Here is a 14,995-nt window from a genome sequence, read left to right on the forward strand (position 1 = left end):
CCTTATAAAGGGGATATACAAAGATGTTCACAAGTTCACACCAACCCAAGATATCGAACCAACAACTTCCACGCGAAATCCTCTTATGTTTGGAAAGAAGAGGAAGGACTTGTTCAAAGCAAAACCAAGCAAGAACCCGAAAAGGTAAGTTTTCAAAACCTCACGTTAAATTTCCTTTCCACTTATTTTCTGCCTTTTATATCTACTCTGTCCATTCAATTTAAGCATCCCTTAATTAATGACCCAATCTTTTATTTATAACCTTCATGTGCTCTGTATATTTCAGTGACAACTTTGAACCATCAGATCAGACCAGCACAAATACATTGGCTCAATCTGACACCGAAGACCTTACCTAACCACTTCTGCTTTGCAATGCAACTTTTTGTTTTGTGATGAGGACCAATATCTATGGGTTTTTGTAATGCTTACTGTCCTTGAAAAACAATGTCATGCTATGTACATATAAGCACTGGTTGTCAGGACCATTCTCTATGTTTTTTGTAATGCTAATGGTCCCTGAGAAACAATCAACCAAGATAGCAGACATTTTGTACATTACTGATCAATGTACATAAAAGCTTTTTGCTATTCTTCTTTGTTTTCTCATTCAAATTTTTTTTTTTTTGCTACAATATACCAATTATTATTGCAACTAAAAGACCCGCAGCATCGCGTGGGCCTTTTTACCTAGTAAATACTTAAATAGGGGTCAAAACGGATCAAACTCGTCGGATCACGCTAGAAAACCCTGGAGCCTCGACCCGAGCGGGAGACCCGGCGACCCGAAAGAAGACCCGACCGGAACTTTCTTTTCCGGCGACTAAACGACTGCGGACCACCGGTGTTCGGTTCGTCTTGTCATCGTCGACTTCTTCCAGGTTACGGCTCAGCCACACGTGGAGTAAGGAGGGAGAATAGAGACCGAAAGTCACGATACTTACGGCGATGTTTATGCTTTTTTCGGCGACTCCGATCACCGTTGTCGATGCATGAGGTATAGAAATTGATCTCCTCCTCACGCTCTACATGTTTATATACTTGGTTTCGATTATAGTTGAGTTTTGATGGAATTGATATTTTGGGTGGTATTGGCTTTGTCGGAGGTTCCTGTTTCCGGCGTCTTCTCCTCTGCGTCATGGCTGACGTCGCCCACGTTTGGGCTTGGCCAGCGTGGCCGCCTGGGTCAGAGAATGTCAAGAGGAAGCTGGTCAACAAATTACCGGTGGAAGCAAAATTTTCAAGAATTAGGCTGAGGTGGTGACCTAGCCTAAGTGGAGACCGGCCGAACCCTCACCGCTGACCATGCTGTAATAGTGTAATGATATATATTTCTGACTTAATGTTTTTGAAATATTAGGGAGTGAAAGATGGGATAACAATGGACAGGTCCCCCCTCGTAATTGTCATACATGAGCCGCCTGACTACTGTGGTGTGCAACAAGATTGTTATTTGAAATCAAATAACATTACGGGACATTAATATATATATGTTGATTCTTATTCCACAACTCGGAGATACTAATTAATTAGTAATTTGATAATTTAATTTGTACCATACATTATCCTGGTCATGATTAAGTAACCATAATTTGTTTGTAATTTGATCAGCATGAGATGAGTGAATTGACTGATGAATTCTGTCACTGCATATCTGAAATTCCATAATATATATATATATATATATATATATATATATATGCTGAATTTTTGGTCCAGTAAAATTGATTGCTTGACACATATATTAATTTGCATTCTAGTTAGTTTGTTTCTCAGGGATATATTGTTAGGAAAAAACATTATTATCGATGTTGTTCTATCCCGTAGACCAAATGGCAGGCACAATATATATAGAGCAAAAATTAATTATGGGAAATTGGGAATCAAGTGTTGGCCAAAAATTGAGAGGACCTTGGTAGAAAGATCAAGAAACTTAATTGTGAATAAACTCTGTAGTGATTAAGTCGGTGAGCCGTGTCCTGTTGGTTAGCTAGCTTAACTAATACTGTGGTGGTCACGGGTTCAAATCTCACTGACATCAGGGATTGAGTGGGGTGGGGAGTTACATTGTCGTCCAGAATAAAAAAATAAAAAAAATCTACAACAAATAATTAAAGGAACAAACTGATAATGTCTTGACTTGGTCAATGGAAGAAGCCAAGGGACAAACTGATAATGTCTTGACTTGGTCAATGGAAGAAGCCAAGAAGGGAACAAAGTTACAAACTTCTTCATGGGATGTTGATGGGGTCATGGGGTTGACCATTTTAGAACTGGCTTCTTGCAGTTGTATTGTGCGACTAAAATCATTGGAGTAACGTATTATGCACAACGTTACATGACTCGAAGGTATTCAACGTGCATTTGGCAGATGTTTGTCGAACTTGTTCTATGTTCAATTCTTAATTACTACGTACGTATATTGTAATTTGAAGATTGGAGCATATATGACTGGGCATCTCTTATGCTCAAAATTCTTGCGCCACAAATATTATTGACGCTAATTTTTCCTTAAAGTTAGGTGAGATAAAGTCTACGTATAATAGGTCAAGGAGTTCGTACTTGACAAAACTATTTTTTTGAAGGAGTACTTGACCAAATATTGCATCTTCAAATATTTGCATCAAACAAAACATAATTGCATTTCCCTTCAAAAAAAAAAAAAACATAATTGCATTTAACGCTTTTCATAAGCGACAACCATATCGATTGCTCAGTTTCTATAAGTTTGATTAAGGAAAATGATTTGTGGCCTCAATAAGGCCTAAAATTTATGACCTCAATCTTAAGTGTCATGTCATGTCACCTATACACGTCACTTATTTGTCTGATCATGTTATGTAATTCTTGAGAAAAATACAATCTTATCCTTTCAAAATCTAATAACCCTAAATTAGTTTGGCTTTTTATAAAAAAAAATTATTTTGGTTTTTTTTTTCATTTTCTTTTTCATTACACTCATGCTTCGATTTAAACAACAATTTTTTTTTCTTCAATCAAGAACAGAAAAAATTTCATGTAATTCAGTCAATAGATTTGCACATACATTCGAACAAAAGATTTGCATAACACATGTATATAAATTCAACCTTTATTGGGTTCCTGCAAATTTTGAAAATATAATGTGAAAAATACATATTCATATGATTATTATATATTCTTTTGTTCATTTTTTTCTCTTTATGTCGCTAGGGTTTAAACATTGAAATTGAGTTTATTATTTTTGTTTGTTTTTCCCTAATATTTAGATTGTAGATGATAATTAATGACTGCTACGTACTAACATGGAATTTTGTCATATCTCTTAATTTAGACATACGTATTTTCCAAATTCAATTTATTAATGCTTTTTTTTTATATGAAATTAATCAATATTTGGAAAGAAAATTTAATGCCTATTTCTTGACACCTAATTCAATATATTAATGCTATTTGGAAAGAAAAATTATAGGAAAGAATTTAATTAAATGAAGAAAAATATTTGTCAAATAATTTGTTAACATATCTCTTAAATTAGTACATAATTAATAACTGATATTTTTTTCATCACCTAATTAAATTCATTAATGTAATTGATTCACCCCCTAACATCTAAAATGAAATATAAAAGGGTAAAGTTGGTGTTGCAATAGTATGATGTGGCAAGATATATTATGTGGAATTAAAAAAAAAAATTGTTTTTGCTTACATGACATGACACTTAGGATTTGAGGCTACAAATCTTAGACCTCATTGAGGCCCTTTGATTAATTAATTAACACTTATGCGCATGTACTGTTTAGGATGAGTTTGGATTCCACGTACGATGAGCCGATCGAAGAATTGTCTAAACTCTAAAAAATTACCTTTGAACGCGGTAAAATTTTAGACACGTGACCAAAAAGAGCAAAAAAAAAATATTAACAAGCTTATCCATAGCGACTATATAATATCCACCTTCTCTGTGCATTAGTACTACCTACAAACTTAAAAGTAGCAAGCCATAGGAATCGAAAGTAAAAGCGATTTCAGAAGCTCGTTAACTCAATGGAGAAATCTCAATCTCACGTAGTGATCTTTCCATTTCCACTGCAAGGCCACATCAAACCCTTGCTATGCTTAGCAGAGCTTCTCAGCCATGCAGGCCTTCACGTCACCTTCGTCAACACCCGCCACAACCACAACCGCTTAGCGAACCTCCGTGCCCTCTCCGCCCACTTCCCCACCCTCCACTTCGAGTCCATCTTGGACGGTCTCCCCGATGACCACCCACGCACTTTGGGCAGCGAGTTGTTGATCGCATTGAAGACATCAATTAAGCCTCATTTTAAGGAGCTGCTCCAGTCATCCCTTAAGGCCAACGGTGTTGCGCTGCCGCCGCCAACATGCATTATAACAGATGGACTTGTGACTTTTGCCTTTGATGTTGCAGAAGAGTTGGGGTTGCCCATACTTAGTTTTGATGTTGGTTGTGCTCCTTACATGTGGACTTGTCTTTGTCTCCCCAACCTCATCGAACAAGGCCAGCTTCCTTTCCCAGGTGAATAACCATTTTAATTTATTTGAATCCCATCGAACCTATGATTGCATGAACTGCAACTATTTAACAAACTCATATGAGATATTTTTAGTTTGCAACATATGATTTGGTATGGTAGTTTAGTAACCCTATATTGTATATTTTCCTTAAATTTTTAAAACGATTCCAACGAACAAAATTAGACCTTCTATTTTATCAGATACAAAGCTACTCCTCTAGTCAGATGTTGAAAAGCCGAAATTCTAATACCCTAAGCCTAAGGTAGCAAACTGGCAATTCTACGTGACTTCGTCATCGCACTCGCGTAAAAGCCGGCTAAATTAAACCTCTGAACACATGATATGTGTTGTTTAACATGCATGAAGAGCAAGATTTGGGATAAAAGACCAATCATCCACCAATAATACATAGTTACTTGAACTTGCTTGATTGTCTTTAAACATATCTTATAATATTTGATGAACAGATGATGACATGAATGCGGAAATCACCGGCGTCCCGGGAATGGAAGGCCTTCTGCGACGTGTAGATTTACCTGGTTTTTGCCGGGTAAAACAATCGAGCCACCCGGCTCTCCAATTCGCCATCCACGAAACTCAGACACAAAAACGAGCTTCAGCTCTAATCCTCGACACCATTTACGAACTTGATGCTCAGTGTCTATCCCATATGGCAACCATGTTCCCCAAAATTTACACTCTCGGCCCTCTCCACTCTCTCCTACATTCTCAAATCGGCGACGTCTCGCGATTATTAGCATCACACGGCGGTCTTGGGAAGGGGGATCCAAATTGCATGACATGGCTCGACTCTCAGCCAACCAAATCGGTTCTTTATGTCAGCTTCGGAACCCTAGTGACCTTGACACGTACCCAAATCATAGAGTTTTGGTACGGTCTGGTCAACAGTGGGCACCCGTTCTTGTGGGTTCTACAGTCCGACATCACTTCGGGTTTAGGTGAAGACCCGATTCCCATCGAGCTTGAAATTGGGACAAAAGAAAGAGGGTGCATAGTGAATTGGGTCTCGCAAGAGGAAGTCTTGGCTCACAAGTCATTGGGTGGGTTCTTGACCCACAACGGATGGAATTCTACAGTAGAGAGCATTGTAGCAGGAATTCCTATGATTTGTTGGCCTTATTTAGGGGATCAGCACATCACTAGCAGAAGTGTTTGTGAGAAGTGGAAGATTGGTCTTCGATTGAAAGAAAACTGTGACAGAAAGGACATTGAAACCATTATAAGAATGCTGCTGGAATTTAAGAGGGGAGAGATTCAGAGCTCAATGGACACAATTTCAAAAGTTGCTTGTGATAGTGTTGCGAAAGGTGGATCTTCAAACCACAACTTGGAGATGCTAATCCAAGACATTAGGAATATGCCTACAAGACCACAGTGAGAGGGCTAGGGATTAAACTGGTTCCACGTTATTCCTTATTGGGTAATTTTAATTTTTTTTTTCTCTTTTGTATTAAGTTGTTGCTTTGTGAATTTTGTGATGCTTGTAATTTTGTGATTACCTAGCCAGACAGATGACTAAGAAATCACCATTGTTAATTTATAATTATTTGTTTGTAATTCATTTGCCTGGCTGCAATTATCAATAAAACTGGAAAGGATCCTCCACTATTGTATTCTTCTTCGTTAATTCTGTTTGGCTCCAATTTTGTTGCAGCTGGTCAACAGTCTCTTTTCTGCGCGGGCGTGCCAGCACCGTTCGGGTGCGGTCGTCGGGGGTGTCCCTTGACCTGACTTCTATCAAGCGATTGTAGACGAGGAGAGCACCAACCTCGTCGTGGGATTCTTTATGCCTCGTGGTGAGGACTTTGCTGAAGTTTCTTCTTGTTAACGTAATCGATACTCAATATTGTAGATTGAGCAGAGCGACATCACCGGGAAGTATTGAGAACTTGCTAAAGCGTGACTTTAGCTTGGCTAGGTTGCGAGGGCGTTACCCTTGCTTGGCTGGTTCCGTAACCGTTGTGGTCGCGGTACTATAGTCGGCTCCTGAGGAGACTAGGACCAAAGCACTTTGACAGAGGGTTTGGTGGCACTGAAAGTCGGCTTCTGAGAAGACTAGGACTAGGAGTGTGATCACCGATAAGAGAAAGAGAAGGAGAGGAGTTGCTCTTAGAGAGATTGCTCTAGAGAGAACTTAGATCATCTTAGAGATGTTGTTGAATTGTGTTGTTGTGTTTTGGTCGCGGCACTACCGTCGGCTCCCGAGGAGACTAGGACCGAAGTACGTTGACAGAGGGTTTGGTGGCACTGAAAGTCGGCTTCTGAGAAGACTAGGACTAGGAGTGTGATCACCGATAAGAGAAAGAGAAGGAGAGGAGTTGCTCTTAGAGAGGTTGCTCTAGAGAGAACTTAGATCATCTTAGAGATGTTTGTTGAATTGTGTTGTTGTCTTTGATACTTGTTGTAGCCTCTATATATAGGCTACCAAACAACACTATTTGGCCTTAAACAACTCATAATGGGTTAGGTTTTAGCACTTAAACATTAATGGAATGTTAGGTTTAAGCACTTAAAACACTAATGGAATGTTAGGTTTAAGCACTTACTGCTCCAATTTTGCTGCAGCTATATCTCCACCAAGAACTCAAAATGGGCTTCCGACCTCTTCACATCAAATGATCCAAAATGAGTGTAGATCATTGTGACAAATTTTCAGAGCTTTCTTCCATGTGGTTGGGCCGGAAATACTGTTGGACCTTTTACAGGTCCAGTTTTCCAGTTTTGCTTCTGCAGAAAATTGGACTGATTGTTTGAAGACCTTCCACTCAAAACTAGCTTTGGCACTCTTCGTACGAAATGATTCTTGGGCTGTCTAGAATGGATCTGCAGAGTTTCAGCTCATTTCGAGTTCATTTGGTCAGTCTGCCACCCCTCCTTCCTTATTTAGCTCGGTTTCTCCTAGCCGAAGTAGGAAAATGTGCTAAAGTTGACTTTTCATTTCCATGCTTCCATCATTTCCTTTTCTTGCAGCTCGCATAATCTTCCATAGTAGGCTTTATTGAGCCTCTAAATAATATATTTCGAACTTGTCGACAATATATAGCTTGAGCCACTGACTTTGGCTCAATTTCTCCAAGACACGCCTTGTCAGGCCAAAATGCTCATTTTGGGTCCAAACAAATTCTTTTGAAAATTTGAGATAAGCATTGTTTAGACTTTAGAGGTATATAGGTAACAAAATCGCAATACGTAGACAATATTCAATGATAAGATTTGTTGATCACTTGCCTTATTCATGATTAATTCCATTTTGGTTGATTACTCTCTTTCAACTATATGAGAGTGGCCTAGTACCGGCCATTTGATCTAGTGGCATTAATTTCTTCTTTGTAAGTGGGAGATCATGAGTTCGACTGACGCATGACTAGTTGTTGAGAGTAATTACCTTGTTTAATTTCCTGCTCCGGTCATCTGCAATTGGTAATGGTCAAGATTAGCACACATTCCTAACTAGCCTGCTAATACGTTCTACGACCACATTTCTCTCAATATTTTTTCAAAATTGTTTCATTTCTTCATTTCAATTTGTGAATGTGATGCTTTGGTCTTTTATTTTGGTACACTAGCTGGTGCACGTTACCGGTTTATTATTGGCGGACATTATACCTTTATCGACTACTCTATCAGGTTCATATATATATATATATATATATATATATATATATATATATGTATTTCTCCGGTCAAAGACAAACGAAGAACTCCAGATCGCTGTCTAACCCCAGTCCAGTGATATAGACAATAAGCAAGGCAAATGTCATGGAATTCTCAATTGAATGAAAGAGAGAAAAGAGAGAGAACATTGAGACCATGATAAGAACTTTGATGGAACTTGAAAAGAAGGAGATTCAGAACTCAATGGATACGGTTTCAAAAATAGCCCGTGACAATGTTATTAAAGATTTAAAGGGGAATCTTCCCGACACAACTTGGAGCTCCTGATTATGGGAATTTTAACAATCACAATTTGTTTGTAATTTGATGAACAAGATGAGTGAATTTTGTATCTTTTGAGTTTACATTTTGAAATATATTACGTACGAAAGAGGATTAAGAATTAGGTCCAATCTCAAATACGGTTTTACCAGTCTGAGAGCGAGTTTGCAGCTTACCAAATCATTTTAAATTTAACATTTGTCGGCATATTTGATTGCAAATATTCGTTTTGCTTTGGATTTGAAAATTGCCTTGTTTAAACAGCGACAAGCATGATCCACGATTCATTATTGTGTCAATCTTATTACAATTTAACCACCTATTAGGTGTTGAGTTTTAACTTTTAACACAAACAACCTTGTACAATTGGATGTGAGTCATTCATTTATAAATTCTTTTTTTTTTTTTGTCACTTTTCTAATATGAGAGCTTTTCATGCTCCAACATGGCCCCGCATGTGCAACCTAATTGTAGGCTGCATGCGTAATCAAGAGAGCGCATGTTCTCCCTATCAGGCAATCAATTTTCATTTTGAAAGGTCGGCCAATTTATATGCCGGATTGATACCGGTGGGTTGTATGGTTGGACATCACTTTGGGTTTATATATATGGATTATGGAGACCCAATTCCTATGGAGCTTGAAATATGGACAAAAGAAAGAGGGTACATAGTGAATTAGGTTTTGCAAGAGGACGTCTAGGGCAACAAGTCAATGGGTGGGTTCTTCACGCATAGGCCCGGGTTGGAATTCGACTCTAGAGAGCATTGTAGTAGGAATTCCTATGATTTGTTGACCTAATTTAGGGGATCATTACATCAGTAGCACAACTGTTAGTGAGAAGTGGAAGATTGGTCTTCAGCTGGAAGAAAACTATGACAGAAAGGACATGGAAAGTTTGAAACCATGATAAGAATGTTGATGGAATTTACGAGGAGAGAGGCTCAGACCTCAATGGATGCAATTACAAAAGTGGCTTGTGATACTGTTGCTAAAGGTGGATCTTCAAACCATAAACTTGGAGATGCTAATCCAAGACATTAGGAATATGCATGCAAGACCACAATGAGAGCGCTAAACCAAACAAATGACTAGGTATCATCGTTTGTTTATATCTAATTAATTGTTTGTTTTCAATTGGATCAAACAGCCTGGCTGCAATTTTCAATATATGGAGAGATCCTTCCAGTAGTATAATCTTCTTCTTCTTTTTTGAGAATATATCTTAAAATTTGAAATCAGCATTCTTAATTTAGAGAAAAAGTTGAAAAGTCTGATACGTACATTTCTCGGTGAAAATGTAAATGAAGCACCCATATTGACATTTATTTTTTATTTTTTATTTTTATAGAAAGCGAGAGAGGGACTAGCTCCTCGTTCCCTCTCGAAAGTTTATTAAAGAAAAAAGGAGAATACAAACTGGTTGGAGGACTAGACCAAAGCCAGCCATGGAACAATACACAAAGTTACTAACCAACAGCAAGGACCATCTAAAATATTCCATCCCATGGTACAAAGAGAAAGAGAGCAAAAGAAACAGCAAAACAATGACATCAGACCAAACTCCAGAAAAAAGAAACAAGGACTGAACAAATAATCAACAAGCAAATCTATAGGCCGGCCATGAAACAAAGTCTCGACCAAAGGCAGAAGACAAAAACTGGGGCAACGAATCCCATCTGTGAGTACCTTCATGTGATGCACCGTAGTTAGCTAACACATCTGCCACAACATTCCCTTCCCGAAAGATGTGAGTGACACGTAACTGCAATTGTCTTGCTAAAACCATACCGTTTAGCCACTCAATGCGCAGCCTCCAAGGGACAAGAGATGGGGACGCAAAATATCTGACCACTACCGCTGAGTCCGTCTCAATCCACAAATGGCGCCAATTACGTGACCTAGCCACCCCAATTGCTTCCAGGAAAGCAAGAACCTTAGCATCAAGGGCACTAGGAACTCTTACCCTAGAAGCAAAAGCATGGACAAAAGCACCCTCAGCATCACGAACGATACCACCATAGCCAGCATTGTCCGCATCTCGAAAAGAACCGTCGGTGTTAATCTTGACCCAATGGGGAATGGGAGGCGTCCAGGTCACTTTTATGAAACGAGGAGAGGTTGCTCTCAAAGATGAAAGTAATAAGATATTAAAAATAGGATAAGTTGAAGTTGGGGAAGAATGGACAAAAGCCATACCTGCTGACTCTTTTAAGGACAATAAGAAAAAGCGCATGAATCTGATGAGGTTGAAAGTGCCACCCTCATGTCTCAACCAATTCCTTTCTGACCAAAAGCACCAAAAAAGATTGCAAAGAGTGATGCGCCAAAGCAATTTCACTGGTGGAGAGAGAGAAGAGATGAAGGTTGATGAAAGGAGTTGATGTATAGAGTGTCGTTGCATGGAAGGGAACTTGAACATGCTAAAACACCACCTCCAAATCATCCTCGAAACCATGCAGCTCCAAAAGAGGTGCTTCCATGATTCCCCAGCCGACCCACAAAAGCTGCATTTAGATGGAAGGGCCACACCCCTCCTTTGTAGCCGCTCATCAGTAAGAATCTTCCTGTGAAGAATCTTCCAGGTGCAAATGCTCTTCCGTGGTTGTATTGCCTTATGCCAAATCAACGAACCCCAATGTAACTTGGGAAGCGATTGGGACAAGGTGCCATACGCATCCTTAGCCGTTGGAACACCCGATGAAGTATCGGACCAAACAACCTGGTCCCTCATAGGTTCGAAAGGAAGGGTATGAGAGGTGAGAGCAGCCGCTACATCGGGAAAGGCCTGGAGGAAAATATCTGGCAAATCCCATCTTCCATGCACAATGAAGTCACTGATCTTATTGTCAAGTTGCCCCAAAGTTTGGGAATCAAAATGAAAAGCCTCTCCTAAGATGTCACCCATCCAATTATCTTTCCACAACCTTATCGACTTACCATCTCCAATTATCCAACGAAGCTTGGAGAGTAGAACTCGCCAAACTCTTTTTAGACCTAGCCATACTGAGGATTTTTTGTAGTAAGTACAAGGTTGTAACCCATTCGAAAGAAAACGGGCATGTAGAAACTTCGCTGAAGGTGAAACGTTAGAAACAACCTCCCACCCACGTTTAAGTAGCAAGGCTTGGCTTAACACAAAAAGGTTCTTTAGGTTCAAACCACCTCCGTCCTTAGGTTGACATACTTGATCCCAAGAAACCAAAGCTCCTCCATCTTTCAATGGGTCCCCATTCCAAAAGAAGTTACGAATCCACCTTTGAACCACTTTCAAGAGAGAATGGGGCCAGGCATAGATATGAAAGCTATAGATGAGTAAGCTCTGTATTATAGAATCAATAAGTTGTAATCTAGCAGCTTGAGATAACAACTTACCCTTCCAGGAGCTGAGTTTACAACGGACCTTATCCGTTATGGGTCGTAAAAATGCATTAGTAGGACAACCTTGAAAGATGGGGACTCCAAGATAGTTGAAAGGAAGAGTTCCTAACTGTATGCCCAATGATTGAATAATGATACTCTGCCGAGGACGAGCTGAGGCCTCTAAGAATAACAGTGACTTGTTTTTATTCACAACCTGGCCAGAATTAGCTGCATATTCCTCTATAAACTCGGTAATGGCATTAAGGCCAAGGGGGCTAGCCTGCATAAAAACCATTACATCATCTGCAAATAACACATGTGAAGGAGGATTGCAAGCACCAGGAGCAGCAATACAATCAATCTCTCTTTGAGAAACAAGGAAGGACAAACCCCTGCTTAACACCTCTTCCGCAAGGCAAAAAAGGATTGGTGATAAAGGATCGCCTTGGCGCACTCCTCTTGAACAAGTGAAAAACCCACAAGACTGGCCATTAACTAGGATGGAGAGATGTGCTGACTGAAGAATGCAATGAACCCACCTCACAAATACCGAGTCAAACCCAAAGGTACTAAGAACTTTTAAGAGAAAATGCCAATCAATTGTGTCAAATGCCTTTGCTATGTCAAATTTAATGGCAATATTCCCATACTTACACCGATGGTCAAGGAGATTCATGCATTCAGAGGTAAGGATAATAGGGTCAGCAATTGATCTTCCCTTGATGAAAGCACTCTGATTCTTGGAGACAATCCTTGAAGCAATTGGACGTAGACGATCAGCTAAAATTTTGGTAATGATTTTGAAAGAGAAATTTGCCAGAGCAATCGGACGATAGTCACTAATGTCTTGTGCTTCAACAACTTTCGAAACCAAAGTTATAAGGTTGGAATTAAAGTGGGGAAGAATGAACCCAGTTGCAAAGAAGCTTCTAACAGCATCAATCACATCCTTGGAAATTATATCCCAACAGAATTTAAAGAAGCCACCTCCAAACCCATCAGGACCAGGGGAGCTACTACCATCCATAGACTGAACTGCTAACATAATCTCCTCATCTGTAGGGATTGTAGTAAGAATCTCATTGTCTGCTGCAGTAACTAGATGGGGAATGGTTCTTTCCACAAGGCCCGTATCAATGATGCCCTGGTCTCTAGTAAACATGTTTGTATAGTGTTGAACAATATAACTGGCAATGGAATCATGATCTTGCAAAATGGCCCTCCCATCAAAAAGAGAGGTGATGGATTTATTCGAGCGACGAATCCTTACCAAGTTATGCAGAAATGCAGTATTACGATCACCATCCTTGAGCCACCTCACCCGAGATTTATCTCGAAGCATGGTGTGTTGCAAAGAAAGCTCCACTTGAAAGAGTGCTTGTGCTTCATCTTCGCGGCTGAACCTTTCATCAGAAGGACCCAGATTACAAATTTCAGATTGAACACCATCCAGAGCCTACCTGGCAGCCTCCACCCTTGCGTGAATGTTACCAAAATGCACTTTATTCCAGCTTTTAAGCATTAACTTCAAGGCACGCAGCTTGGAGCTTAAAATAAACATCGGGCAACCATGGAATTCCAGCGTGGTCCAAAACTCCCTGATTAACTGGAGGAAATTCGGGTGTTGCAACCACATATTCTGAAACCTAAAAGGAGAATGACAAGGGAGAGCAAATCTTTGGAATGAGAGCAAAATTGGACAGTGATCAGAAGTGGACTTTGTTAATGTGCAACACTCCATAACCTGCCAAGCTTCCAACCACGCCAGATTCCCCAAAGCTCTATCCAACTTCTCATCAATACGACGGTTAGACCAAGTGTAGGCAAGACCCTTGGTCAGAATATCAATTAAGCCACAAACAGTACACATCTGCTGGAAGTCCATGCAAGAAGTTAAGTTAGGAGGACCACCACCCCGCTTCTCATGCGCACCAAGAATGCAGTTAAAATCCCCAAAAACCACCCATGGGCGACCATAAAGCTGGGAAGTATTAATCACAAAAAGATCCTGCCAAAGCATTCTTCTCCCAACAATGGTAGTCTTCGCATAGACCGCAGTAATAACACAAAGTAAACCATCCAGTGAACAAGAAAAGGTGATCTGTTGATATGTGGAAGATATTACAGTAGGTTTGAGTGCTTCCTGACCCAAAACCCACAAATTTGGTGCTTGAAGTCCACGGTTATTAGTTGTTATAGGAACAAGGCCAAGAGATCTCCAAAAAGACCTGTTGATACTATCGAGCAGAATAAACGGTTCAGAAAGACAAACAAAAAGAGGACGATGAATACGTACCATGTCCGAGAGAGCCGGCTGAGTATCATCATTAGCAATTCCCCGGGCATTACAGTATAGGAGCTTCATTAAAAAAGCTTATGTTTTGCTCCCTTAAGCATGAGAGCACGCCCTACAACAGACTTTCTACCTTGCACTGACTTTCTACCTTGTACTTTAGCAGTAGGTTTATCTAGCTTCCTAAGTTGTTTTTTAGTTTTTTTGGACACTACTGGTGTAAACTCACCCTCCTCTCTAATGTTGGAGGTTTCACCAATTAAAAGAGAGGTTGGGTGAACCGCATAACAAGAAGGCTCCAAGCTTGTTTTACCAATCTCACAATCCCCTGGAGAGGTGATATCACCAGTAGAAGCCATGCCGACTTCAGAGGCAGTTGGCTCTAACCTCTGAAACCCCGGAGGAACACTGTCAAAAGATGAGGCCTGATCTGAAATTTGTTGACAAACCTGGTCCGAATTCACCCTATTGGCCTGCATCACTTGCTCGTGTGGAACAAGGTCAACCGGAGCAACCACTTTTTCCAGTACTGTCTGCCTTCCCACCGTGCCATTCTCTATCTTCTGTTTAGAATTCTTACGCGATGCATTAGTTCTTCTTTGCCACCGACTCGATCGCTGGAGGGATCGGCCACGTACTACCGTTGCATCCTCCATAGGGGGCACCACATTCAACACTCTGCAGGTAGTACTTTGATGCCCAACAATTCCACACTTCGAACAAACAGTCGATAAAGCCTCAAACTCCACACCGATAACAATTTGCTGACCTGTAGAACGAGTTACCCGCAGCTGCTGAGGCAAAACCTGAGAAAGATCCACATCCACTAGAACCCTAGCGTACAACCCCACAGATCGGTTCACCG

The 14,995-nt window shown here is 40.2% G+C and overlaps 2 protein-coding genes and 1 long non-coding RNA gene across 3 annotated transcripts; 2 read left to right on the forward strand and 1 right to left on the reverse strand.

Moving 5' to 3' along the window:
* The first annotated feature begins 3 nt into the window (after positions 1-3).
* LOC133722492 (uncharacterized) lies at positions 4-593 on the forward strand. Its single transcript, XR_009852778.1, has 2 exons — positions 4-144; positions 287-593. It is a non-coding gene; the product is annotated as an uncharacterized LOC133722492 (long non-coding RNA).
* A 3,374-nt stretch (positions 594-3,967) lies between these two features.
* Positions 3,968-6,137, forward strand: LOC133723686 (7-deoxyloganetic acid glucosyltransferase-like). The gene is made up of 2 exons (XM_062150563.1): positions 3,968-4,519; positions 4,986-6,137. The coding sequence occupies exons 1-2, from the start codon at positions 4,027-4,029 to the stop codon at positions 5,915-5,917; spliced, it is 1,425 nt and encodes a 474-aa protein (XP_062006547.1). The 5' UTR covers positions 3,968-4,026; the 3' UTR covers positions 5,918-6,137.
* A 3,934-nt stretch (positions 6,138-10,071) lies between these two features.
* LOC133722796 (uncharacterized) lies at positions 10,072-14,202 on the reverse strand. The gene is made up of 3 exons (XM_062149661.1): positions 13,582-14,202; positions 13,407-13,483; positions 10,072-13,240 (listed from the first exon to the last, which is right to left on the reverse strand). The coding sequence occupies exons 1-3, from the start codon at positions 14,200-14,202 to the stop codon at positions 10,072-10,074; spliced, it is 3,867 nt and encodes a 1,288-aa protein (XP_062005645.1).
* Between the last annotated feature and the right edge of the window lie 793 nt (positions 14,203-14,995).

Source organism: Rosa rugosa, chromosome 7 (genome assembly GCF_958449725.1).
Source record: "Rosa rugosa chromosome 7, drRosRugo1.1, whole genome shotgun sequence".
Lineage (NCBI taxonomy): Eukaryota > Viridiplantae > Streptophyta > Magnoliopsida > Rosales > Rosaceae > Rosa > Rosa rugosa.

Bases quoted from the DNA above. Each gene is read 5' to 3' on its own strand.
- LOC133723686 (XM_062150563.1), top strand. From the start codon at position 4,027: ATGGAGAAATCTCAATCTCACGTAGTGATCTTTCCATTTCCACTGCAA. The intron at 4,520-4,985 runs GTGAATAACCAT...TTTGATGAACAG, and splicing joins AGGCCAGCTTCCTTTCCCAG to ATGATGACATGAATGCGGAA.
- LOC133722796 (XM_062149661.1), bottom strand. From the start codon at position 14,202: ATGAAGCTCCTATACTGTAATGCCCGGGGAATTGCTAATGATGATACT. The intron at 13,484-13,581 runs GTTATGGAGTGT...TTCTCCTTTTAG, and splicing joins CGTGGTTGGAAGCTTGGCAG to GTTTCAGAATATGTGGTTGC. The intron at 13,241-13,406 runs GTTGCCCGATGT...TTCTGATGAAAG, and splicing joins GACCACGCTGGAATTCCATG to GTTCAGCCGCGAAGATGAAG.